The sequence below is a fragment of the Scyliorhinus canicula genome, chromosome 1 (assembly GCF_902713615.1).
Source record: "Scyliorhinus canicula chromosome 1, sScyCan1.1, whole genome shotgun sequence".
NCBI lineage: Eukaryota > Metazoa > Chordata > Chondrichthyes > Carcharhiniformes > Scyliorhinidae > Scyliorhinus > Scyliorhinus canicula.
In genome coordinates this window covers 186,677,884-186,702,941 of record NC_052146.1, presented here as the reverse complement: position 1 = coordinate 186,702,941, position 25,058 = coordinate 186,677,884, and the positions used below count along the sequence as shown (strand labels likewise).

At 44.6% G+C, this 25,058-nt stretch overlaps 1 protein-coding gene across 2 annotated transcripts in view; it reads right to left on the bottom strand.

The window, feature by feature from the left end:
* Nucleotides 1–9,606: 9,606 nt before the first annotated feature.
* Nucleotides 9,607–25,058, bottom strand: part of abhd12 (abhydrolase domain containing 12, lysophospholipase) — a 138,600-nt gene continuing 123,148 nt past the window's right edge. Inside the window, exons 11-13 of one of the 2 annotated variants that reach the window (XM_038804684.1) lie at nucleotides 23,188–23,266; nucleotides 20,065–20,183; nucleotides 9,607–11,176 (exon numbers count right to left, since the gene is read on the bottom strand). In XM_038804684.1, the coding sequence (XP_038660612.1) occupies nucleotides 11,143–11,176; nucleotides 20,065–20,183; nucleotides 23,188–23,266 (232 nt within the window). In that variant the 3' untranslated portion in view covers nucleotides 9,607–11,142. The remainder of the gene's footprint in view (nucleotides 11,177–20,064; nucleotides 20,184–23,187; nucleotides 23,267–25,058) is intronic. The other variant, XM_038804694.1, reaches the window with a different exon arrangement.

The window sequence follows — 25,058 nt, the reverse complement described above, 5'->3', positions numbered from 1 at the left end:
AGCAGCTGTCTGGGAGGCTCTAAAGGCGGTGGTGAGGGGCGAGGTGATTTTGTTTAAGGTCAGGGTGGACAAAGAGGAGAGGTTGGAGCGGCAGAGGGTAATAGATGAGATGTTGGAGGCAGATAGGAGTTATGCGGAGGATGGGGACCCAGCGAAGCTGGAAAAGAGGAAGGAACTACAGGCGAGCTTCGACCGACTATCCATCAGGAAGGCCGTGCGCCAACTGAGACGAGCAAGGGGTGTAGTTTACGAACATGGAGATAAGGCTGTATGTTAGGTCAGCTCCGGAGGGAGGCAGCGGTAACGGAAATTGTTCCGGTGAGGGATAGGGCAGGGAAGTTGGTGGTGGCTCCGGATCTGATCAACAAGGTCTTTGAAGAATATTATGAGAGGTTGTACAAGTCAGAGCCACCTGGGGGAGACCATGAGGTGCAGGAATTTCTGGATGGGTTGGAGTACCCGAGGTTAGGGGAGGGGGACAGGGCTACATTAGATGGGGTGATAGTGGAGCAGGAGATAAAGGATGCGATTGGAAGGATGCAGTCGGGGAAGGTGGCAGGGCCGGATGGGTTTCCAGTGGAATATTATTAAAAATTCAAGGATAAGCTGGCACCCCTGATAGTGGGGACGTTTGAAGAGGCGATAGGGAAGGAGGTGTTGCCACAAACCTTGGGGCAGGCATCGATTTCACTGTTGCTAAAAAAAGATAAGAATCTGACGGAGTGTGGGTCGTATAGTCCCATATCACTTCTGAATGTGGACGCAAAAGTATTGGCGAAGGTACTGGTGGGTAGGCTGGAGGGGTGCCTCCCGAAGGTGATAGGTGAAGATCAGACAGGGTTCGTGAGAGGGAGGCAGCTCTTTTCAAACGTGAGGTTATTGAACGTGGTTATGGCAGCGGCACAGGGGAAGGAAACAGAGGTGGTTGTGGCATTGGACGCTGAAAAGGCGTTTGACCGGGTCAAATGGGGGTACTTGATGACAGTTCTGGAGCGGTTTGGGATTGGACCAAGCTTTGTGAACTGGGTAAAGCTACTATATAAGGAGCCGAGGGCGAGTGTCCGCACAAACAACATCAGCTCGAGATACTTTTCTCTCCACCGTGGGACGAGGCAGGGATGTCCGATGTCCCCCCCCCCCCCCCGCCCCGCTGTTTGCACTCGCGATTGAGCCGTTGGCCATCGCCTTAAGAAGTTCGGGGTTATGGAAAGGAATAGTGCGGGGTGGGGGTGGGTGTCCTTATATGCCGATGACTTGCTGTTATACATGTCGGAATCGAGTGTGTCAATAGGGGGAATATTGGAGCTGCTTCGAGTGTTTGGGTCTTTCTCTGGGTACAAACTGAATCTAGACAAGAGCGAGTAGTTTGTGGTGTCTCGGCCGGGGGTGGGGGGGCTGCCATTCCGTAGGGCAGGGACTCACGTTAGGTACCTAGGGGTGCAGGTTGCCCGGGAGTCGGGGGGGGGGGGGGGGGGGGGGGGGGTCGCAGGTACAACATTTCTAGTTTGGTGGGGAGAGTGAAAGCCGATCTGGCGAGGTGGGATGGTCTGCCTCTGTCACTGCTGGCGGGTCGGGTACAAGTGGTTAAAATGAACGTGTTGCCGCGATTTCGATTTATTTTTCAATGGCTGCCGATTTTCCTGCCAAAGGCTTTTTTCAGAGAGATTGTGGGATTACCTCGTTCATATGGGAAGAGAAGATGGCCAGAGTTAGCTGCTACAGAGGGGAAGGCAGGCAGGGGGTTTGGGTCTTCCGAACCTGATGTATTATTACTGGGCGGCGAATGTGGAGAAGGTGCAGAGCTGGGTCAGGGGGGTTGATTCCCAGTGGGTCAGAATGGAGGAGAGTTTGTGCAGGGGGTCAGGGCTGAAAGCACTAGCAACAGCGCTGCTCCCGATAGCCCTGGGGAAATACTCAGGGAGTCCGGTAATAATAGCTTCATTGAAAATCTGGAGGCAGTTTCGCCAACACTTTGAATTGGGTGCAGGGTCAATGGAAATGCCGATTCTGGGGAACCACAGATTTGAGCCAGGGAGGTGGGATGGAAATTTTCGGAAATGGGAGGAGAAGGGGATTAAGACACTAAAAGATTTGTTTCTTAGGGGTCGGTTTGCAGGATTGAATGAGCTGGAAGCGAAGTATGGGCTGGAGCAGGGGGAAATGTTTAGTAACATGCAGGTTCAAGATTTTGCCAGAAAGGAGATACACAGCTTCCCGGTGGAGCCGGCCTCCACTTTGCTGGAGGAGGTGCTGACGACAGGGGGACTGGAGAAGGGGGTAGTGTCAGCGGTTTATGGAGCTATTTTGGAAGAGGAGAAGGCACTATTGGAAGGGATCAAAGCAAAGTGGGAGGAAGAGTTGGGAGAGGTTATAGAGGAGGGGATCTGGTGTGAGGTGCTCCGGAGAGTAATTGCCTCCACCTCATGCGCGAGGTTGGGGCTGATACAGCTGAAGGTGGAATACAGAGCACAACTCACGAGGGCGAGGATGAGCCGATTCTTTGAAGTAGAAGATGTGTGTAAATGTTGCCCCGGGGGGCGGGGGGGGGGCGCTAATCATGTTCATATGTTTTGGTCCTGTCCAAAGCTAGAGGTTTACTGGAAGGAAGTTTTTAGGGTGATTTCTAAACTGGTGCACGTGAAACTGGACCCGGGCCCCCGGGAGGCCATATTCGGGGTGTCGGACCAGCCAGGGTTGGAAATGGGTGCGGAGGCAGATATCGTAGCCTTCGCCTCGTTGATCGCCCGAAGGCAGATCCTGTTGGGATGGAGAGCAACCTCTCCACCCTGTGCCCTGGCGTGGCAGGGGGACCTGTTGGAATTCTTGACTCTTGAGAAGGTTACGTTTGAACTGAGGGGAAGGATGGAGGGGTTCTACAATTTATGGGCGTTATTCATTATGCACTTTCAAGAACTGTCAAAGACAGTTCTGGAGCGGTTTGGGATTGGACCAAGCTTTGTGAACTGGGTAAAGCTACTCGAACATTAGTTGGGGCGGCTGGGTGGGAAGGTTGGGGTGAGGGGGGCTGTGTGTGTTAATGGCGACTATGGGTGAACCCTAATTCCTTTTTGTCATTTGTTTATGTAAACATGCGGGCTGATGTTTGGGGTTTGGTGGGAGGTTGGGATCATTGTTATTGATATGGGGATTGACATATTTGTTACTGATTATTGTTTATTGTTGGTGGGTGTAACTTTGGGGGGAAATGTGAAAAAGGAGAATAACAAATATAAAAAAAATAGTTCTGTTTTGTACTAAACTGGAGTGGTTAGCGAGCTAATGTATTTTAAATGGTATAAGCAGATAAAGTGCTGGAATTGCTGTGTTCTGTGCCATTAGTGAAACATGAACAATACCACAGCCTGCTTGCAAAAACCTCTCCTTCAGGATCATTTATTCACACCCAAGAACACAAGCAGAGGTGTTCGGATGCTGAGTCATGGTTCCAATTACTCATCTTTAAAATCCAAGCTGACACGATTGTGCAACTTTTATTGAAGCTCCCCAGAGCATTCTAACCTTTGAATTAATAACATTCAATTATTAAATAGCATCATTATTCAAAACAATCCATGGCCTCTGAAGTTAATCAGGTGGAATGTACTTTGGATTTTTTTTAAAAACCAATAGAATCGCAAGTAACCAATAAACAAAATACCAACATATAATGAACACATACTACTCTCAAGTAAATTAGCTGCCTAGTCGCTTAATGATAACGTTTCCAGGACTGGGAGGGTGGCTATCACCACCGGGCTGCTGGAGTGTTTTTTGGTTCGGGACAGGAGTGCCACCCGGTGCTATGTCTTTTCGTCCGACGTCACTTCGTCCAACGTCTTTTTGTCCGCCCGTCTTTTGGTCCAACGTCTTTTTGTCCGATGATTTTTTTCGTCAAAGACTTTTTGTGACTTGACTTTTTGTAACTTGCTTAGTAGCACTCCACTCCACTCCCCACAATAACTTTTTGTAAATAGAAATCTTCTCTAATGCACATAGCAAGGTATAATATGCAATAAAGGATTTTTATTTTTAAAGGTCTCTTTCCTTTAACGAGCCTCGTTAAAGGATAGTTATTATCGTTCTCTTTCCTTTAACGAGCCTCGTTAAAGGATAGATATTACCGTTCTCTTTCTTAATTCGCAAATAACAAATAATGCTGCTGAGGGGTTTCATTCTGCGATAAAGCGTTCGGCGGGTGGAGCTCATTTGAATATCCGGAGGTTAATCAAAACTCTGAAGGAAGAGGAAGGGTTCATAATAGGCAAAAAGGCTCAAATTCTTTGGGGAGATCAGTCGACTTCATGTACGCGATATAAGAAAATAACTGAACGCCTCAAAAGATTGGTCGTTCAATATGATTCTACAACAAAAATTGATTTCTTGAGGAATGTTGCTTACAATTTACATCAATTTTAAGTAATTTTGGGAATTTTAAGTAATTAGTAAACTTTTAGATTTTTTAACTGCATTTTTAGATTTTTTAACTGCATTTTTCAACTTGCATTTTACTTGCATTTTATCAATTACTTGCATTTTAGCAACTAAATTCACTTGCTGTATTGTACTTGCATTTTATCAATTGAATGGTTTTATACGGAGTTAATTTGTAATTGGATAATTGGACGAAGTGACGTTGGACCAAAAGACGGGCGGACAAAAAGACGTTGGACCAAAAGACGTGGACGAAGTGTCGTTGGACGAAGTGACGTCGGACGAAACGACGCGACACGGTGCCACCCATGGCGAGGGCCCGGAGGGAGGTCCCCATGCAGGAGGCCTCCTCCACACGCATCCACTCGGCTTCTGGCTCCTTGATCCATCCCCTTATTCACTTGGCTGTCGCTGCCCAGTGGTAGAATTGTAGATTTGGGAGGGCTAGCCCACCCCCCACCCCAGATTTTGTTTTTTGTAGGACCTTCTTTGGGATCCTAGCATTCTTCCCCCCCCGCCGCGCCGCCCATACAAACGCCATGATTAGTTTGTCTAGTACTTTGAAAAAGGTCTTGGGGCTGTAGATCGGGATAGATCTAAGTAGGAAGAAGTACCTGGGCAGTACGTTCATTTTGATCGTCTGGACTCTCCCCGCGAGGGAGAGTGGGAGTGTGCTCTCTGCTGCCCCTTCAGATTCCCCTCCAGCTTTTTGCTGCTCTAAGAGCAATTGCTAATGGCTAATGGCTCGATCACTAGAGTGATCAACTACGACAGCAATTCGGCCTGACCAAAATGTCAGATAAAACTCCCATCTACAACAACCATAGGATCACACCAGCACTGACTGATGCCACCTTTAAAAAGTGGGGACAGGATGGAAGGACATTGACAATTAATGACCTATATACGGATGGCAGGATCGCAACACTGGACGAACTGACGGAGAAATTCCAGCTAGCCGGAACGAGCTAAGCTACAACTCAAAAACTTCCTACGAAAGGAGACAAGCACGTACCCACAACTGCTACGACAGACATTACTGGAAGAGTTACTGGATGCAAGCATCCTAGATAAAGGGAACTGTAGCGACATGTATGAGCGACTGGTAAAAAGGGCCCACATTGTGCTGGACGCAACAAGAAAGAAATGGGAGGAAGACCTGGGGATTGAAATAGGGTGGGGACTCTGGAGCCCAGCACTGCACAAGGTCAACTCCGCCTCCACATGCGCAAGGCTCAACCTGATGCAATTAAAAGTGGTACATAGAGCCCACATAACAAGAACCCGAAACATTAGCTAAACCTAAGAGAAAAGAAAGGCGAACCACAGAAGAGGAAGAGGGGGAAGGGGAAGAGGAGGAGGGAGAAGGGGAAGAGGAGGGCAGAAGGGGGGGAAAGAGGGAAGAGAAAGGGAACAATAGAGAGGAACCAGACAGGGGGTGGGGGGGGGGGGGGGGCAAGGGAATGACAGCCAGAAGGACAGCACGGGAAACGACAACAAACTTGCCAAATACAGTAACAGAGAGCAAGAAAAATATGGGCAAAAGACATGACGAACGGTCGAAGCAGAGGTGAATGTGCGACAACAACGGCAACGAAAACCGTCCGGGAGAAGCAAGTAACACGGCCAACACCAGATCCATTCTCGTATTGCCCCCTCTGTATTGGACATAACTAACGTAATTGTTTCTCCAGCACCCAAATGTATATGCACCTCCCCAGTTCCCCCCCCCCCCCTCCCCACAAACAGATGCCTACTTATGATAAAATATTGCTAACTCTATAGAGTTGCTGTTGTTGAGCTAGTAGTGCACAATGTCCTACCAGTTTTTTTTCATCTCTTCTAATATATATATATATTTTATTCTGTGTACTAAACTATAAATATACTTTGTTCATTAAAATATTGATTAAAAAATGATACTTCCATTAAATTGCACAGCGAAGCCTCTAAATTAATAAAGCATTTTCCTCAACATAGTCACCTTCAGACATCTAGTCTAAATTAATGTGGGGGATTTTAGAGCACTTTAACAAGTGGGGAATACAAATGTTTAATTCGTGACTAAGCAACGATTTGTGCAGAACAATAACAGGGCTGCTTGCTTTTGAAAAACAAGATAAGGGGAGTTTTCATTCAGTTTCAACTCCATGTACGAGTTGGCAGTGAGTTTCAGTGCAGATATCAAACGCCAATACAGGCACACAGAGGCCACATGTATTACAGATCATCATAGAATGAATCCCTATGGTGCAGAAGGAGGCCATTCAGCCCATCAAGTCTACTCTGAAGGAACACCCCACCTAGACCCACCCCGTCCTATCCCTATACCCCCACCTTTTGGAGATTAAAGGACAATTTAGCATGGTCAACTCAAGAAACCTGCACGTCTTTTTGGGTTCTGGGGGTGAGACGCATGCAGACTCAGGGAGAATGTGCAAACTCCATACGGTCAGTGACACAGAGCCGGGATCGAAACCGGGTCCTTGGTGGCATGAGGCAGAAGTACTAACCACTGCGCCATCGTGCCGCCCTTCCATTAAATAATCTGAATCAACCCTGTAATGAGCTGTACTTATGAGAAGTAAGTAATAATTGATCTCTTTCTGTTTCACACAACCATGGACAGTAGCACCCAATACTGGTAGCCCTGATTTTCTATACAGCTGTCGTTGCTAGAATCAACATGATGAAGTGGAAAAGCATTTTTCCAGAGGACTCTGGGTGCCACCAAAGCAAGCGATTAAAAATAGTTGCACAGGTTAAATGGTAGCCTTATTTGACTATTGGTCTTCGACATTAACAGAAGCATTATAGCTCAAGAGGAGAGTGCTCTTGCTCGGGACCCACTGTTAAGACCCTGGTGTAATTGTTTCAAGCATAAAGCAAGTTGGCTGCAGGATATCTTAGAAGATGATGCATGGGTGAAAAGAAATCTCGAGTGTGTATCGTGCCTTTCACAACCGAAGGACAATGCAAAGCACTTTACAGCTAATGAAATTACTTTTGAAGTGTGCTCACTGATATAATGCAAGGAAAGCACCAGTCAAATTGTACAGAACAAAGCTGCAAAAACAGCAATGAGATAAATGATGGCGATGAAATCCTATATTTCATAAGTGTGGGTTGAGGACCAGGAGGGGCATAGACAGAGTGGATAGTCAGAGACTTTTTCCCCAGGGTAGAGGGGTCAATTACTAGGGGGCATAGGTTTAAGGTGCGAGGGACAAGGTTTAGAGGAAATGTACGAGGTACGTTTTTTTTTAACACAGAGGGCAGTGGGTGCCTGGAACTCACTGGTAGAAGCAGGGACGAGAGTGACGTTTAAGGGGCATCTTGACAAATACATGAATAGGATGGGAATAGAGGGATATGGACCACGGAAATGTAGAAGATTTTAGTTTAGACGGGCATCATGGTCAGTGCAGGCTTGGAGGGCCGAAGGGCCTGTTCCTGTGTTGTACTTTTCTTTGTTCTTAGTTCTCCCCATTCAAAACACTGAATGGGATCTTGTGTCCATCTGAAGAGGGCAGATAGTACCTTGGTTGAACAACTCAGCTGAAGGACAGCCTCTCAGAGTCAACACTGCACTGGTGTTTTGTGCTCCCCAGGCTCCCACAACCAGCAATCTCAGAGGGTGACAATATTGTAAATGAGCCAAGGATGATATCCTGGTTGTTTTCACAACAGCTTCAGAAAATGTGTATAGTAAGTATTCAGGAGAACACAAGCCAGATTTCTACTCGGGAATTCTTCAGCACAATAGCTGTTCATTGAAGTAAGGGAGAGAGTATCAACTATCCATGCAAAACGTTTTTTCTGTTTTCTTTATTTGGCATGTATACATGTACCAGCTTCGACATGTCAATATCTATATAAACTCCATTTTTGACAGATGGGGATTGGGAAAATAAAATTCAAGTCCAGATGCCCAAGGATCAATAGCACAGTTCATCAGCAAATGATAAATGTTAAAGTAAGTCAAATTTCTTGGGCTCCAGACCCTGACTTGGATCCCTGTTATTTCCCCAGAACATGTACACCGGAAATAGAAGAAACATCCATTTGAATCACTGCTTCTTGAAGCCGTGGACCAGTAAAGATTGATTTCCACTTCAGAGACACAGTGGCAGATCTTGCTCACGCATGTTTGCCAGGTGGCCTTAGATAATCCCAGGCAAGCCATCAAGTACATAGAATTTACAGTGCAGAAGGAGGCCATTTGGCCCATAGAGTCTGCACCAGCTCTTGGAAAGAGCATCCTACCCAAGGTCAACACCTCCTCCCTATCCCCATAACCCAGTAACCCCACCCAACACTAAGGGCAATTTTGGACACTAAGGGCAATTTATCATGGCCAATCCACCTAACCTACACATCTTTGGACTGTGGGAGGAGACCGGAGCACCCGGAGGAAACCCACGCAGACACGGGGAGGATGTGCAGACTCCGCACAGACAGTGACCCAAGCCGGAATCGAACCTGGGACCCTGGAGCTGTGAAGCGATTGTGCTATCCACAATGCTACCGTGCTGCCCCAAAGTACATGAGGCAGAAAGGAATAGGATATGAAGGATAGGGTGAAAAGAAGAATAATGGAAGAAGGTTCACATGGAGCATAAACACTGCTGGGCCTGTGCTGTACAATTCTACATAATCCTTTCCCAGCGGAAGGGGCTAGCAACACATCCTTCTTGAAGCTATAGCACTTTTGGTCCTGCTAGTGGAGGAATTCTACCCTGCTCCTCTTGGAGGGACAGAAAACCTCTTTTCAATTGTTGAAACCAGTCAATATGATTTTTGCTAAAACAATTTCAGAAATGGACAAATCTGAGAAATACAAAACAGATTATTGTTTTAACGAGTGATACTGAAACATTAACTTGTCATCTTTTGCTTTCTCACGATTAACAGTTCTATTGCGATTTTTTCCAGAATTTGCTATTTTCATTACAGCTTTCCAGTGTTTCCAAGTTTTAATTTTATTCTGAGCGGTTTTAGACAATTTTGTAAATGTTTAATAAATAAGCTGTGCTATGCATCTATGCAAGGAATCTGCTTTCTCTTAATGACTGCAAACTAGGCAATCATTTCTGTTCTTCATTGTAACATTGTGTTAATACGAGTTCTGCTCGTTTTAATAATGAATACTATTTACATTGGTGCATATATTTTGTTCAGAACATATTTTACAGAAACTGATTTTATTTCAACATTAGTAGCATGTTACGTTGTTTCCCAGAAGCCAACCAGTAATTTAACACATATTCCACACAAGTATTGTTACAGCTATAGAGTTGCTTGGTGTACTACAAGTGCATAGGCAACACTGTGTTAACAGTTCACAATACAAGTAATAAGCAGGACAGTTAGTTGCAATTCTTTTGGTTTGTTCTCCTGACCATACCAACGTCCAGTCTGCTTACAAAGCCTACATCACATTTGAAATCTTTCCCGGACTTCTCAAACTACCCGGATTCATGAGGGCACCTTACAGTCTCATAGTGGTTCAATTGATGCAAAGACAGGTCAACAATTGATTCAGTTTTAAGTATTTAAAGAAATATTGGGTGGAACTTTGTGCTCATCAAAATGATGGGATCTAAATAATTTGATCAATTCTATCGCTCCTGTCAGCATCAAGGTCTCCTAGGTCAGGAGCAGCACAGTCAGCTATATAATACAAGGTATTCCAACCTCAAATGACTATCAATGGATGGATTTTTCCTGCTTCCCACCCCAGATATCATTATGGCCTCCCTGAGCAAGGTTGTCCATTTTGTGCTGTAGGGCTTAGACCCACCAGGAACTGGGAGGAGACTGCTCAGTAAGCTTTCATAGGATCATTACATCTGGCAAGTTGCCAGTCATCTTCATCTGATTGATATACACAGTTGCCGCTCCCACCTACCCCCATTCGTTTTGAAGGAGGTCACAACATTAGCAAGAGGCAGACACTGAGCATGAAATAGGAAGACAGACACATTATTTGTTTAATATACTAGATAATGCCATTGTTTACAGCTGACATTTGTCTACTTGAATACTTTGATGTTAGTATACTGAGACAGATTCATCTGAACTCAGTCTAAAGATACAAACCTTCAAAAAAATCTTTGCATCAAACTGAATTGCAGGGAGGTTATTACATCTTATGAGCAACATTTCGTCATAAAACCTTCACCCGGCACAACAGAACTGAAAAGGCATGTCCAATGGTACATGCAACACTATTGGGCTTAAGAAATGAACAGGTCTGATCTCGCAAAAATAAAAGTCCTGCAGTTGGAAATAAAGACCCTTAATTCAAAAGCAACAAATGGGAGGGTGATGATTGAGAATCATATTTTGAAATTACCCTGATCATCTATCATTTATTTTTTGCACTTTAGAAACTTAAATATTTTTAACTTTTTCTGTCTGTCAGAATTTCATGATTGAGGTTATGAAAAAAAAAGTATGCCTTAATTTCTTTATGCCAAGAACTAAACTCTCAAGTATTAATTAAGTCTTGCACTTTGTTCTTCAGCTGTGCCGTTGAGCTCCCTCATGCATGACAAAAAAAAAATCCAAGCAGAATCATTTTGTTTTTGTGTTCAAATGAAATCGGTTTGTAGAATGCAAATCAACAGAAGTCATGCAAATTGCTTAACGTAAACTGAAGTCTTCAAGCAGCTCCAAAGATGTATCTGTTCACTGTGGTCCACCTCATTACTGATGGGAGTTTGGGTCACTTAAGAACTTCCTGGGTCAAGAGAAAGAAAGAAATTTATAACAACTCACAAACATTTATATTACTAGTGGATCTTCTGTGGCATTACTCACGGTGAAGTAGAGTGATGTTGTTTTCTCACAAGTGCTCCCAAAATCCTGACAACATCCTTTAATCCATTTCTTGTAAAGCTAGAATTGTCACCAGCATAGTCAACAGCAATATCGCTCCCCCCTCCTATCACAAACTATCCCCACAATAAGACAGTTTTCTCATCCACACAGTCTGTACAAAACTATATATTTCTTTCCCTCCCTCCCCTCAGACGTGGTCTCAATCTCTTCCCTACTGCCTAAACAGAAAGATGCCTGGTGTACTTCCTAAAATCGAGAAGATCTTTCAACCCAAAGCAGATTCCTTGCACTTTGTCTTTTTCTCCCATACTCAGCAATGTCTGGTCAAGCCAGTAGGAGGTTATCCGTTAGGTTAATAGAGTGTCAACCGACAGCAGATTATACAGCAACAAGCAAGTTCAATAAAACAGTGTTGGACCATCTCCTGTGTCGGAAGCCTGTTTCTCGTTTCACTGCATCCAGTTGCAGTTGATGTTAGACCAACTCAGATAACACATCATACCCAATTATTTATTTATTTATTTATTTTCCAATTAAGGGACAATTTAGCATGGCCAATCCACGTAACCTGCACACCTTTGGGTTGTGGGGGTGAAACCCGCGCAGACATGTGGAAAAACGTGCAAACTCGACACGGACAGTGACCCAGGGCTGGGATTCAGACCCGTTTCCTCAGCGCCGCAGTCCCAGTGCTATCCACTGCGCCACATGCCGCCCTGATCCAGGTACTTTTTAAAAGGATGCGAGGCAACCAGTCTCTACCACCCTCCCAGTCAGTACATTCCAGACCGTCACCACCCTCTGGACAAAAAAGCTTTGTCTCAAATCCTCCCTAAATCTCATGCCCTGACCGTAACTTGTGCCCCCTCGTAACTAACCCTTCAACTAAGAGGAACAGCTGCTCCCTATCCACCCTGCCCACGTCCCTCACAATCTCTACACCTTGATCAGGTCGCTCCTCAGTCCTCTTCTGCTCCAGCAAAAACAACCCAAGCCTATCCCAATATTCCATCCAGGCAACATCCTGGTGAATCTCCTCTACACCCCCTCCAGTGCATTCACATCCTTTCTATAATGTTTGCACACAATACTCCACCTGTGGCCTCACCAAAGTTCTGTACAACTCCAACATGACCTCCCTGTTTTTGTAATCTATGCCTCGATTGATAAAGGCTAGCATCCCATATGCCTTTTGCACCACCCTATTAATCTTCCCTTCTGCCTTCAGAGATCTACGGACGAACACGCCAAGGTCCCTTTGTTCCTCGGAACTACTGTAGCCATCTGGGATGGCCACTTCCAGAACACAAAATGGACGCTCACAGAGAATGTAGGGAAATGTGGACAAGCTAGACAGCAAACAGGCAAAGTGCCTGAATGTATATTTGGGAAGCAGTCACCAGACGGAATCGAAACTCTGGGTCGATGAGCATATTGATGGTCCATCTCCGGGAAACGAAGGACTAACACTCAGGTAGTTGATACTGTTACAGACATCCCGGCGCCAGAAAGACACAAACAAAGCAAGGCCAACGGCCACCTAAGACACGCCCAGCCATCAGGGCACCCACCTCTTTATTGGTTAAAATCGATAACAATGATCGAGAAGCGGCCCAATTAATTGGGACCAAGTTTAAGGCCCGCCTAAAAGCGCGCAAAGCCCATCCAAGTATAAGAAGGAACCCCCACAAGAGAATCGCTCTCTTGGATTTGGCTCTCAGGCGGAGAGACCCTTCCACCAGCCTCACCAGAAGTAAGTAAGTTCAAGGTCAACGCTCGCTACCAGATGGACGACCTTAGCTGTTCTCCTGTATCTCTTCGAACCCAACAGCCTCAGATCCGAACAACGGACGGCCATTGTTCCTCTGACTAAGTGGGCACCCAAAGTTAAGTATAGGCATTAGCGTTACAAATAGTTTAGTTTGTAGTACTGTTGTGCATGAGTAGATCTTACTGTGTGTGTAAATAAATAGTATTGACTTTGAACTAACTAACTGGCTACTGGCTCTTTGATCGGTATTTGGGTTGAACCGTATGGCGGTATCGAGAGATACCTGGCGACTCTGAAAGTAAACATAATTAGGATTAAGGAAGGCGACCATATTGACCGCCATATTTATAACCAGATAAACAGAGCAACATTACTGGCGACATCTGACAGGACTCGACCTAGAAGTGGCTTTGTCACTCCGAGAGAACCCAAATTTGAATTAGAATCCAATTGGAAAAAGTAAAAACCACAAGCGTAAGACCAATATCGATCATACCTCCAAAATTCAGAAGTGTGTTATTTGCATGCGTACTAACAGGGATATAAGGTAAACCTGAGAGATTTTGTTGCGTAAAACTGTCGGGAGTTTTGTAGGCCGAAAAATAGCAGAAGCCGTACCAGTGTTTACATCACCACTTTATTCCCCCCTGTTCCAAATTCGGTAGAAACCCCAGATATAGCGATAGAAATTGCAATGAAACGCCTTATGAACCCCCAGGAATTCGAGGTCGCAGCAACCAGTCTAGTATGATAGTGTCCCGTATGGGAAGAGGAGATTAGAAAATATCTCAAAGGGAAAGGATGGCCCCTTTGGAGTGAATTTTGTGCGAACGATGGAACAGGTCCCGGAAGTATAGGGCATACTTGGTGGGAGAACCTGACAGAGAGCTTAGGGAAAGCTCGTAAGCCGATGGCAATCGTGTACTGCTTGGCACAGAGGAAGTCGTGAGGATGCTCCGCAGAGAGATTGAAGAGAGAGAGAAGAATAGTGAGGGAGACGTGAGTGAGTACGAGAAAGTACAAGGAACTGAGAGAGCAGTTAGCGGCGAAGGACAAGGAGATGGCTGATGTCAAACGGGCACACCAATCTCGTCTCGCTCACCCAAGCAGCTTTCAGTCACAATACGACAAGGCCTACCAAGACACGCAATGCGTGGTGTTGGTACGAGAAGAGACAGAACACCAAGTCGAGCAGTTACAGAAACAATGTAACGATTCAAAAGCAGCCCTACGAGCACTCCACAGTTCCACGACGGAACAAAGGTAGAGTTCGGTAGACCACGCTAAATGCCGAAAGCAAATTGCAGACCTGCAATCTCTGCTTTCTGTACAAAATGGATTCCAGAGCATGTTTGGACCCCAATTAGACCAAGAAATTGGCCCCGATTGGCAGGAGTTAAATGAGACTGCCCATAGATATGTACATGGCACATGTACACAGGACAAACCACAGAAAAGGAAAGCACCCCCACCCCCGACTGCACAGGCAGAGCACAACCCCATGAACCCTGTCACCACACAGCGCAGGGACACAACAGACGGAGACCCTGATTTTCTGCCCACCACCCCATTAACCGTCAATTAAGGGACGCGTGCTATAAGATAACACTGTTCCAACCCACATCGGACCCACACCATTATTTCGCAAGAGTAAAACAACAGGCGACCATGTACGGCCTGGATGAAAGAGAGCATGCAAAGCTCACAGTTTTGAGCCTCGATCCCTCAGTCGTGGCAGCCCTTCCCGACCCACAAAATGTAGGAGGAGGTACCCTCCAAGTAATGCATGCAGCGATCCTTGATGCAATCGGCTACAAGAAAGGAGACCCCGTAGAAGGCCAAAATAAATGTAGGCAGAAAAAGACAGAGCACCCCACAGCGTTTGCTGGACACGTGTGGATTCACTTCACAGCTGTATTCGGAGAGTTAGCCCGCGCCCATTTGACCCCAGACAATATGGCCAAATGGACTCAAATCCTAATCTCTCACGCGACAGAAGCAGGACAGAGAGCTTGAGCATATTACGACCCCTCAGACAAGGCCTACAATGAGAAATCGGTACTAAAGAGACTGTCCGAGAATGCAGATAGGAACGTCACTGATCGACGGTGTTCGGACTCCCCAACTTGGGTCTGCGATATCCTTTGGGACAAATCCGGAAGACCAGTAGTGGCAGGCACAGTCCCCCGGGGACACCCCGTAGAATTTATTTGGGACACAGGAGGGTCCCGCACTACGCTCAATTCCTCCACAATGTTTCAGCGAGACACATGGCTCACCACAGACACCATTACTCTCAGCGGTTTTACAGGACACTTGCAGCAGGGACACATCACAGCCCCTGCCGCAATACAGATAGGGAACATTAAAACGAAACACCCCGTAGTTCTAGTCAATCTACCCCAGACAGCCAAACACATTTTAGGTATAGATTTTATGAGCTCCCACAATCTATTGTTCGACCCCGTAAACAAATGTGTGTGGAGAATGGCAAAGGCAGATGACTTGCTTCTACAGACCGACACTAAGGGAGAGCACATTTTGCTTCTCAACAAATTATTAGGACTCCTTCAACAAACTGGATGTAAAGTGAACCCCAAAAAGGCCCAGATCCTACAAGAAAAAGTTCAAGGTCAACGCTTGCTACCAGGCGGACGACCTTAGCTCTTCTCCTGTATCTCTTCGAACCCAACAGCCTCAGATCCGAACAACGGCCATTATTCATCTGACCGAGTGGGCACCCGAAGTTAAGTATAGGCGTTAGCGTTAGAGATAGTTTAGTTGTAGTAATGTTGTGCATGGGTAGATCTTATTGTGTGTGTAAATAAATAGTATTGACTTTGAACTAACTAACTGGTGTATTGGCTCTTTGATCAGTATTCGGATTGAACCTTGTGGCGGTATCGAGAGATACCTGGCGGCTCTGAATGTAACCATAATTAGGATTAAGGAAGGCGACCATATTGACCGCCATATTTATAACCAGATAAACAGAGCAACACTACCCAGTGTCAGGCCATTCATTAAATAAGTCATTGGAGATGGTCTCCTGAACTCAAGCATATTGGAACTACCATTGGTTGTGCCAACAGTTTTCAAGCTCTTTGTGCAAACACTAACCATTTCAAACATTTTTAGGCCAGAAACCACTCGGAAATTGTCATTGCCACCCACACCTATCCAACCAAGAAGTTAGCTTTGTGCTGATGAATGGAGAGGATTCTGCAAAGGTGACCTTGAGAGGACAGGAGGATCATAAGATCACGAATAGGCCATTTAGTTTCTCGAACCTGCTCCACGATTTAACTGGATCATAACAGCCTTGGAATGCGCGTGACATCAACCAGGTTGGTATTATTGTTCTGGCCAATCACAATTTTACATTTTAAAGGGGAGGGGCCATGTGGAAGGAGATTTAGAAATCTAAAAAGAAAATTTGAGGCAACAGAGCACTGTGGTGACTTGACTGAAGGCAAGTCGAGTGGGACAAGAAGGGACAGAATGTTGAACGATACTTTTTGTTAGCATCCTCCCATCTATAAAAGATGGACGTACAGTAAACAAATCCATTTCAGATGTGGTTTCATATAGCACACCTCTGCTGACAGCTGGGGAGAGGTCAAATCTTAAAAGGCAAGTTCTGCCACAAGTACCACACACAAAATTCCCACGTGCCATCATGGATTGTTGTTACCAGCATTGGCATCCCATGCCAAACTGCTGCACTAACCAGCAGTTACAATGGTAATAGTTCATAAGCAAATAAAGTCCATGCAAAGAATAGTTAAAAATTAAAATATCTTTATGTGAATGCATGTAGCCTAGATAGGGTGCTGTTTCAGAGGGTCGGTGCAGGCCGATGGGCCAAATGGCCTCCTTCTGCACTGTAGGGATTCTATGATCTGATGAATTCAAGTAGGGACAAAGCTATTTTACATCTAGTACTGTATAATCAGGAAGTGTTAATTAGTAATCTCACAGTTAAAGATTTACTGGGAAAAAGTGATTGTATACAATTAATTTGGATATTATGTTTGAGAGAGACATCTGCGAGGCCAAATCAAGAATCTTACTTAAACTAAGCCAATTACATACATACGAAGCAAGAGGTTCATTGGGTCAATAGACAAAGAGGTATGGTGGCAAGTGAACTTTGGAAAATATTTTAAATGATTCAAAATGTCCAAAAAATATTTGGTTCATGAAAATAAACCTGGAGAAAGATCAACCCATGGCTTACTCGGACAATTAAGGATACTATTAGATTAAAAGAAGAAGTGTACAACATTTTGAAGTACGGTAGCAAGTCAGAGAACTGTGTGTTTTAGAAAGCAGCAAAGGACGGCCAATATGTTGATAAAAGGGGAGCAGAAAGTGCAATGAAGGCAAACCAACCAGGAATATAGAAACATATTGTAAGAGCTTTTAGGAGTACATTAAAAAAAAGACAGTAGCTGAAGTAAACGTTGGTCATAGGGTATGAGAAAATTGTAGAGGTCATGAACAAATATTTTGCATCTGCCTTCGCAGTAACAAAAAACACAAATTACATACCAGAAATAGAGAGTAACTAAGGGGATAATAATCTTGAGGAATATAAGTAATTAATACTAGCAGAGAAAAGGTATTAGAGAAATTTGAGGGACTAGAGCTGACAATCGCCAGGACCTGATGCCCTCAGATACTGAAGCACACTGTGTCTATATGCAGTAATACCTGGATAATATCCAGCTTTGGGCTGATAAGTGGTAAGTAACATTTGTACCACAAGTGCAAGGCAATGACCATCCCCCCCTTGACCTTCATTACCATAACTGAATCCCTCGGTTATCAATGTCATATAGCTACTCTGGCTACAAGAGCAGGTCACAGGCTGGGAATGTGCAGAGAATAACTCACCTCTCGACTCCCAAAAGCCTGTCCACCATCTACAACACACAATTAAGGAGTGCGATGGAATACTCTCCACTTGCCTGGATAAGCATGGCTCCAACAACATTCAAGAAGCTCAACACATCCAAGACAAAGCAGCCCGCTTTATCAGGACATCAAACATTCACTCCATCCACAACTGCGCACAATACAAGATTCACTACAGCAACTCACCAAGGCTTTTTCCAAACTTAGTGGCCTCTACCAGCTAGGAGGGCAAGGGTAGCATATTACCACCACCTGCAAATTCTCCTCCAAGCCACATACCTTCCTGACATGGAACTGGATGACCAACCATTCCTTTACTGTTGCTTGATCAAATGCTGAATTCCCTACCCGACATATAACTAGATGTACCCATGTCAGGCAGACTGCAACAGTTCATCACCACCACCATCTCCAGGCAATTAGGGATGAGCAACAAATATTGGCATTGCCAGCGACACCCTCAGACCATTAAAGAATAGAAGACAACTCTGGGGATCTAATAGAGTTGCAGTGATAGTGGATGCACTGATGACAATTTTCCCGAATTCCCTAGAATTGAGAATGGTTGCGATGGATTGGAAGTTGGCAAATGCAACACTGCCATTCAAAAAAAAACGGAGAGAAGGAAAACGGGGACAATTGAACAGCCTGCCATCAGTTGTCAGGAAAATGCTGGAATCTATTTAAAAGATGTCATAACCATGCACTTAGAAAACCATAGGATGATAAGACAGAGGCAACCTGATTCTAGGCAAAGGAAGAGTAGGGTTTGACAAATTTATGAGAGCTTTTGAGAAGATAGTACGAGTATGTTCTATGTTCTAAGTAGATAAAGAGGGCCAGTAGATGTAGCATACTTGGATTTCCAAATAGTTTTCCGCAGGACGCCACACAATATATTATTGGGGGGGATAGGAAGCAGGGAGTTGAGATACACAGGGCATTTTTCCTAGTTGGCAGGTTCTACGAGTGGAATGCCACAAAGATCAGTGCTCAGGCCTCAACTCTTACAGTTTAAGTGAGTGGGCGAATGAAGTATAATGTGGGCAAGTGTGGTGTTATTCAGTTCGGTAAAAACAGATTTCTTTTTTTTTTTAAAAGGGCACGGAACTTTTTAATGTTGATGTTCAGAAATAAGTGTACTTTTACAAGGAACATAAAAAGCTAGCATACAGATGCACAAGCAATTAAGAAGGCAAATGTAATGATGCTTTTATTACAAAGGGACTGGAGTTTAGCAAGAAGGTAGTCTTGTTACTTTCTTGTTACAGTTGTTTTGGGCTTTGGCAAATCCACACCTGGAGCAATATGTGCAGTTCTAGTCAAAAGGAGGATATTTTTGACTTGGATGTGGTACGGTGAAGGTTCACTACATTGGTACCTGGATGGGAGGGTTGTCCTTTGATGAGAGGCATAGCAAATTGAGCCTAGGCTCTCTGGAGTTTAGAAGAATGTGAGGCGATCTCACTGAAATATTCAAGATTAGGAAGGGGGTGTGAAAGGGTAGACACAGTGGCTTCACCTGGCTGGACATTTAGAGAACTCAAGGGCATAGCCTCAGACTAAAGGGTTGGTCATTTTGGACTGAGATTAAGAGAAATATTTCCACCAAGAGAATTGTGATTCTTTGGAATTGTTTACCATAGAGGCTATGATTGACAGATTTTTGATCTCTCAGCGAATCAAGAGATAGGGAAGCAGGAATTGTGACAGGTGAGTCATTATCGTATTGAATGGCAGAGAAGGCTCAAAGAGTGATATTGTCTACTCCTGCTTCTATCAGTACCTGAATTTCAATAATCCACCTTAGCTGCATACCCCATTATATCCTGACCTAATAAAAGAGATGCTGGGACAGACAGAAGTGGATTAGCGACAGGGCATTAATAATAATAATAAAATCGCTTATTGTCACAAGCAGGCTTCAATGAAGTTACTGTGAAAAGCCCCTAGTCGCCACATTCTGCTGCCTGTTCGGGGAGGCCGGTCCGGGAATTGAACCCGTGCTGCTGGCTTTGTTCTGCATTACAAGCCAGCTGTTTAGCCTACTGTGCTAAACCAGCCCCTGGTTATTGTTAAAGCAAGAGTACATTTACCTTAATATTTGAGGGAGCTGTGGGCTCTTGTATATGTACTTGTGTCTGTAGCCAAGATCTTTGTGGAAGGGAATAAATTGTACTTTCCTACTTCTTTGAGACGATGCAATGTCATAAAGCTGTGGAGAAACAAAACATTTTAAAATGCTGATGGAACCAAGAAAGATCATTGCTTTCAAAAGTTGTCATTCCATGAAGACAGCCTATACCCCAGACCAGGGCCTACTCAAGTGACGTTTGAGGTTGCTAAATGAGGAAGATTGCACTGGACTAAAAGTCAGCTTAGATAACTCAGTAGTCGCAAAACTCATTCAGTGTCTTATTAAGGCACCATATACCCCCACCTCCCAATACAGCTGCTGTGGCAATCAACACAAGTCTTTTGTATGCATACCCTGAACACAACAAATGTACACATGCTACTTTTCGAAAGAATATGTAAGAATCTGAGGGCGAGGTAATATTTTCTGGTCCACTGACTTTGGTAATATTTATTGCACATGTGATCTGTTTTGGAAGTCTCATTATTCATTTTGGGGGCGGCATGGTGCTGCAGTGGTTAGCACTGCTGCCTCACGCCGCTGAAGACCTGGGTTCTATCCCGGCTCCAGGTCACTGTCCGTGTAGAGTTTGCACATTTTCCCCATGTCTGCATGGGTCTTAACCCCACAACGCAACGGTGTGCAGGATAGGTGGATTGGCCACGCTAAATTGCCCCTTAATTGGAAAAAAAAGAATTGGGTAATTTAAATTTATTAAATTAAAAAAATATATTCATTTTGATCTTTTTTAGGATAGTCCCCCCATCTTCCCAGCATTGGCTCTTCTGCACTCATCCCAGACAAAATCCTTCAAAGCAAAATTAGATAAACACTTTCAGGAGAAAGAAATGCGGGACTATGATGCTGATAAGAGGGAACCATGGGTTTGAGCCAGGGAGGAAGGATGAGAGGTTCCGGCGATGGGTTGAGAAAGGAATGAAAGAGATGAAGGATCTGTTTTTGGAAGGGTGATTCGCAAGCTTGGAGGAGTTAGGGGTGAAGTCTGGGCTCCAGTGTGAGGAGGGCTTCAGGTAAATACAGCTGCGGAATTTTGCAAGAAAGATCTTCCCGACCTTTCCAGTGGCACCGCCCTCCTCATTGTTGGAGGAGGCGCTGTCGGTGGGATGGGACTGAAGAGTGGAGTGTTTGGGTGATCTACGGAGGATTAATGAAGGATGACATGGAGTCCATGAAAGGGATTAAGGCCATGTGGGAGGAAGAGTTGGGTATGATGTTGGAGGAAAGATTATGGTGCAAAGCGCCAAATCTTCGACCTCGTATGCGAGGCTGGGGTTGATTCAATTGAAAGTGGTGTATCGGGTGCACGTAACGAAGGCGAGGTTGTGCCGGCAGTTTGAGGGGGTGGAGGATAGCTGCAAGCGGTGTGGGAGGGGCCCAGTCAATCATCTCCATATGTTCCGGTCCTGCCCAGATTTGGAGAAATTTTGGGGGTGGTTTTTCAGCACCTTGTCCAAGGTTCTGCACATGGATTTGGAGCCGGGTCCCTTGGAGACCATATACTGGGTATCAGACCTGCTGGAGTTTTAGATGGGAGCAGGGGCAGATGTTTTAGCCTTTGCCTAATTGATTACTCGCAGGTGGGTTCTGTGAGGTGGAGGTCAGCTTCTCCCCGCCCCTCTGCCCCAGCGTGGCTGGGGAATCTAATGGAGTTCCTGTGTTTGGAGAAGGTGAAATTTGCTCTAAAGAGGGGTGGAAGAGGGGTTCCACCAGATATGGGGTTTATGTTTGTCTTACATTTTGGAGATCTGGTTGCCATGAAGGGGTAGGGTGGGGGGTGGGTGGTTTTAAGGGTGAGGTTGTGTATTGTAAAAATGTTGAAAATATTGAAAATTTTAATAAAAATACTTTTCCAAAAAAAATTCCAAACACATCAACTACCTGACCGTCTAAGTACCACCTGCCTTATGTGGCAGGGGCTTCAGATTGTACGTGGGACTCAATTATCTCAGAACGCATCAGAGCAGAGTGGAAGGAAATCATCCCCGATCCCAGGGAACTGCGTAAAAAGATTCCTCATCTGTGGAACAATTCTAATAAGCTTCCGTGTACTCGCTCAAAGTCTCATCCTCTCCAAGGTTCGGTGTGCAGAATTGGATACAGTTGTTCCATCCGGGCCAAACCCATATTATGAATAGGTATATCAAAGTTATTATCACTGAAGATCAATACAACTTAGACAAACCGAACACTTAGTACTGCGCTTACAGAATACACCCTGACTAGTCCAAGTGGATGAGGCTTTCCAAAAGGGGACGAATTAAAAATAACTGTAGCTGCCATTATTTCAGCATGACTCTAACCTCGAAGAAATCTTTTCCAACTGATAAACTGTGAATGATTTATTTTTCTTTGCACTTATTTTTGGAAGTTGTACTGAAGATCTGACTAGCAGCAGGTACGTAAGTGCAAGTGGTAACTTAATTAACTCATCTAAATTAATTTTAATAAAGAATTTATATTTAGATTTAAAAAATGGAAACTTTTAATTATTTTGCAAATTCGTGATTTCCCAAAACACATTACAGCTAATGAAGTATTTTTGAAGGGTGTTCACTGTTGTAGTGCAGGATTAGGCAGTAGCCAATATGGACATAGCAAGCTCCCACTAACAACAATGTGCTAATGACCAGGTTACCTGTTTGAGGTGTTGGATGAGGGGAACAATTGTCCAGGACATTGAGAAAAACTCTCCTGCCCTTCTCTGAATAGTGGCATGGAATTTGTTTTTTTACTTCCAGCATAGAGGGTGGACAGGATTGTAGTCCAACCTCTCATCCAAAATATGGCACCTGCAATAGTGCAGCACTGCCTCAGTTCTACACTGGGAATGTCGCCCTGGGTTACAAGTCTCTGCAGTGAGACGTAGGCCAGTTTTAAGCCTGGAAATTAACATTATGGACAGAATCATTAAAAGCCTCATTGGGCCCTCATCACAAACTTGCATTTGCAAAACTGTAGGTTGCAAAGTTTCAATAAGAGAAAGAAATGAATCGAATACAAAAATCATTACAAGTTCACTCAAGCGTCGGAAGTTAGTTTGGGCCTTGCAGATGTGACCCACCTTTCTTCCCAGGTGAAAGGGGATGACGGCATCATCTTCAGCATGAAGAATCAGCAATGGACAGGTGATATGCTTCACACTGGAGGAAAGATAAAGGAACAAGGCAGTCAACACACAATTGAACAATTCAGAATCTGCATTTACGAGTGACAGAAACAACATTTTTGTCCAGTTTCTCTTATTTTTGCTTTGTTTTAGGTAAGTCTTTTAAATGCCACACTGAAATGGAAGTGACACCTTCATTCAAAGTCAGCAAGTTTTCTTGCAGAGAGCTGCCAACTTTAATACTGTTAACAGAATGTGACTATCTGTGAGTCCATTGGGGCTAGCGGAGGGGAAAATAGGTCAATAGATTTCAATCAGAAAAGCAACAAAGGGGCAGCACGGTGGCACAGTGGGTTAGCCCTGCTGCCTCACGGCGCCGAGGTCCCAGGTTCGATCCCTGTCCGTGTGGAGTTTGCACATTCTCCCTGTGTTTGCACGAGTTTCACCCCCACAACCCAAAGATGTGCAGGCTAGGTGGATTGGCATGCTAAATTGTTTCTTAATTGGAAAAAATGAATTGGGTACTCTAAATTTTTTTTATTTTTTTAAAAAAGAAAATTGTGAATGAAACTCTTACTGTAGAGTCAAATTACTCCAATCCAGACAATGTGTATTTAACATTCTCCCCCATGACTACAGTTCAATAATGGTTCCATGCTAAATCTACCCTACGCATGTCATCATTATCCCCACCATAGAATCATAGAATGGTTACAGCACAGAAGGAGGCATTGTCCTATCGTGTCTATGCAGGCTCACTGCAAGGCCAATTCACCTACTGTCACTCCCATATCCTTTCCCTGTAATCCTCCAAATTCTTCCTTTTAATTCCCCAATTTCCTCATGAAGGCCTTGATTGAATTTGCCTCCACCAAATTTCAGGCAGAGCATTCCAGATCCTAACCACTCGCTGCATAAAATAAGTTTCTCCTCATGTCGTCATTCCTTCTTTTGCCAATTAGCTTAAATCTGTACCTTCTGGTTCTCAATCCTTTCACCAATGGGAATAGCTTCTCCCTATCTACTCTGTCCAGATGCCTCACAATTTTGAATACCGCCATCAAATCTCCTGCCAAAATGGCCTCCACATGCCATGTGGCATGGAACCCCGACTCTTTCACTTCTTTCTATCATTTCCCATCTATTTCCTATTTCTCATTCGCTATCAGATTTTTAGGTATCATAATTTTTATATAATGATGCCTATATAACTTACCCCAATTCCATCTGCATGCACAATTTTGCTCCCACGCTGGACCCAATCCATCAGTCTATTTCCATTTCCCTTTTTTCCTACTTATTTTCTCTTACCGCTCCGAGACACTTCTATTGTCTTGTCTCTTTTCACATCTCTACTCTCAGGTACTCTGCCCTCCCAAATCCTTACATGCAACCCTCTGTACTTCTTGACCTTTCTGCCCTCTTGTTGCTCTGCTGACCTCAATTCCCTCTTGGATAAACCTACAGCTTCCCTCCATACCTCTCTTGGCATCCTCTGAAGAGCTCACTGAGGTACTTGGCACTAACACATTATGAGCAGCAAAGCAAATTGCCCCATCCCACTCTTGTGTTGGCTCCTCACCTGGCCCTTCCAAACCTACAGTTCTACCACTGAGCGGCCACCACAGAAAGAGTACGGGGATGGGTTAAAGAACCTGGAGGGGTGGGTGAAGATGGAAGAGAGTTCCTGCACAGGGACATCCCTCCGAGCCTGAGCCACAACTGATCTCCCATCCTTTCCGGCCAAATATGCGAGGAGTCCAGTGGTAGTAGCTACGCTATGGACGTGGTACCAAATGATGCAACACTTCAGCCTAACTGAAATG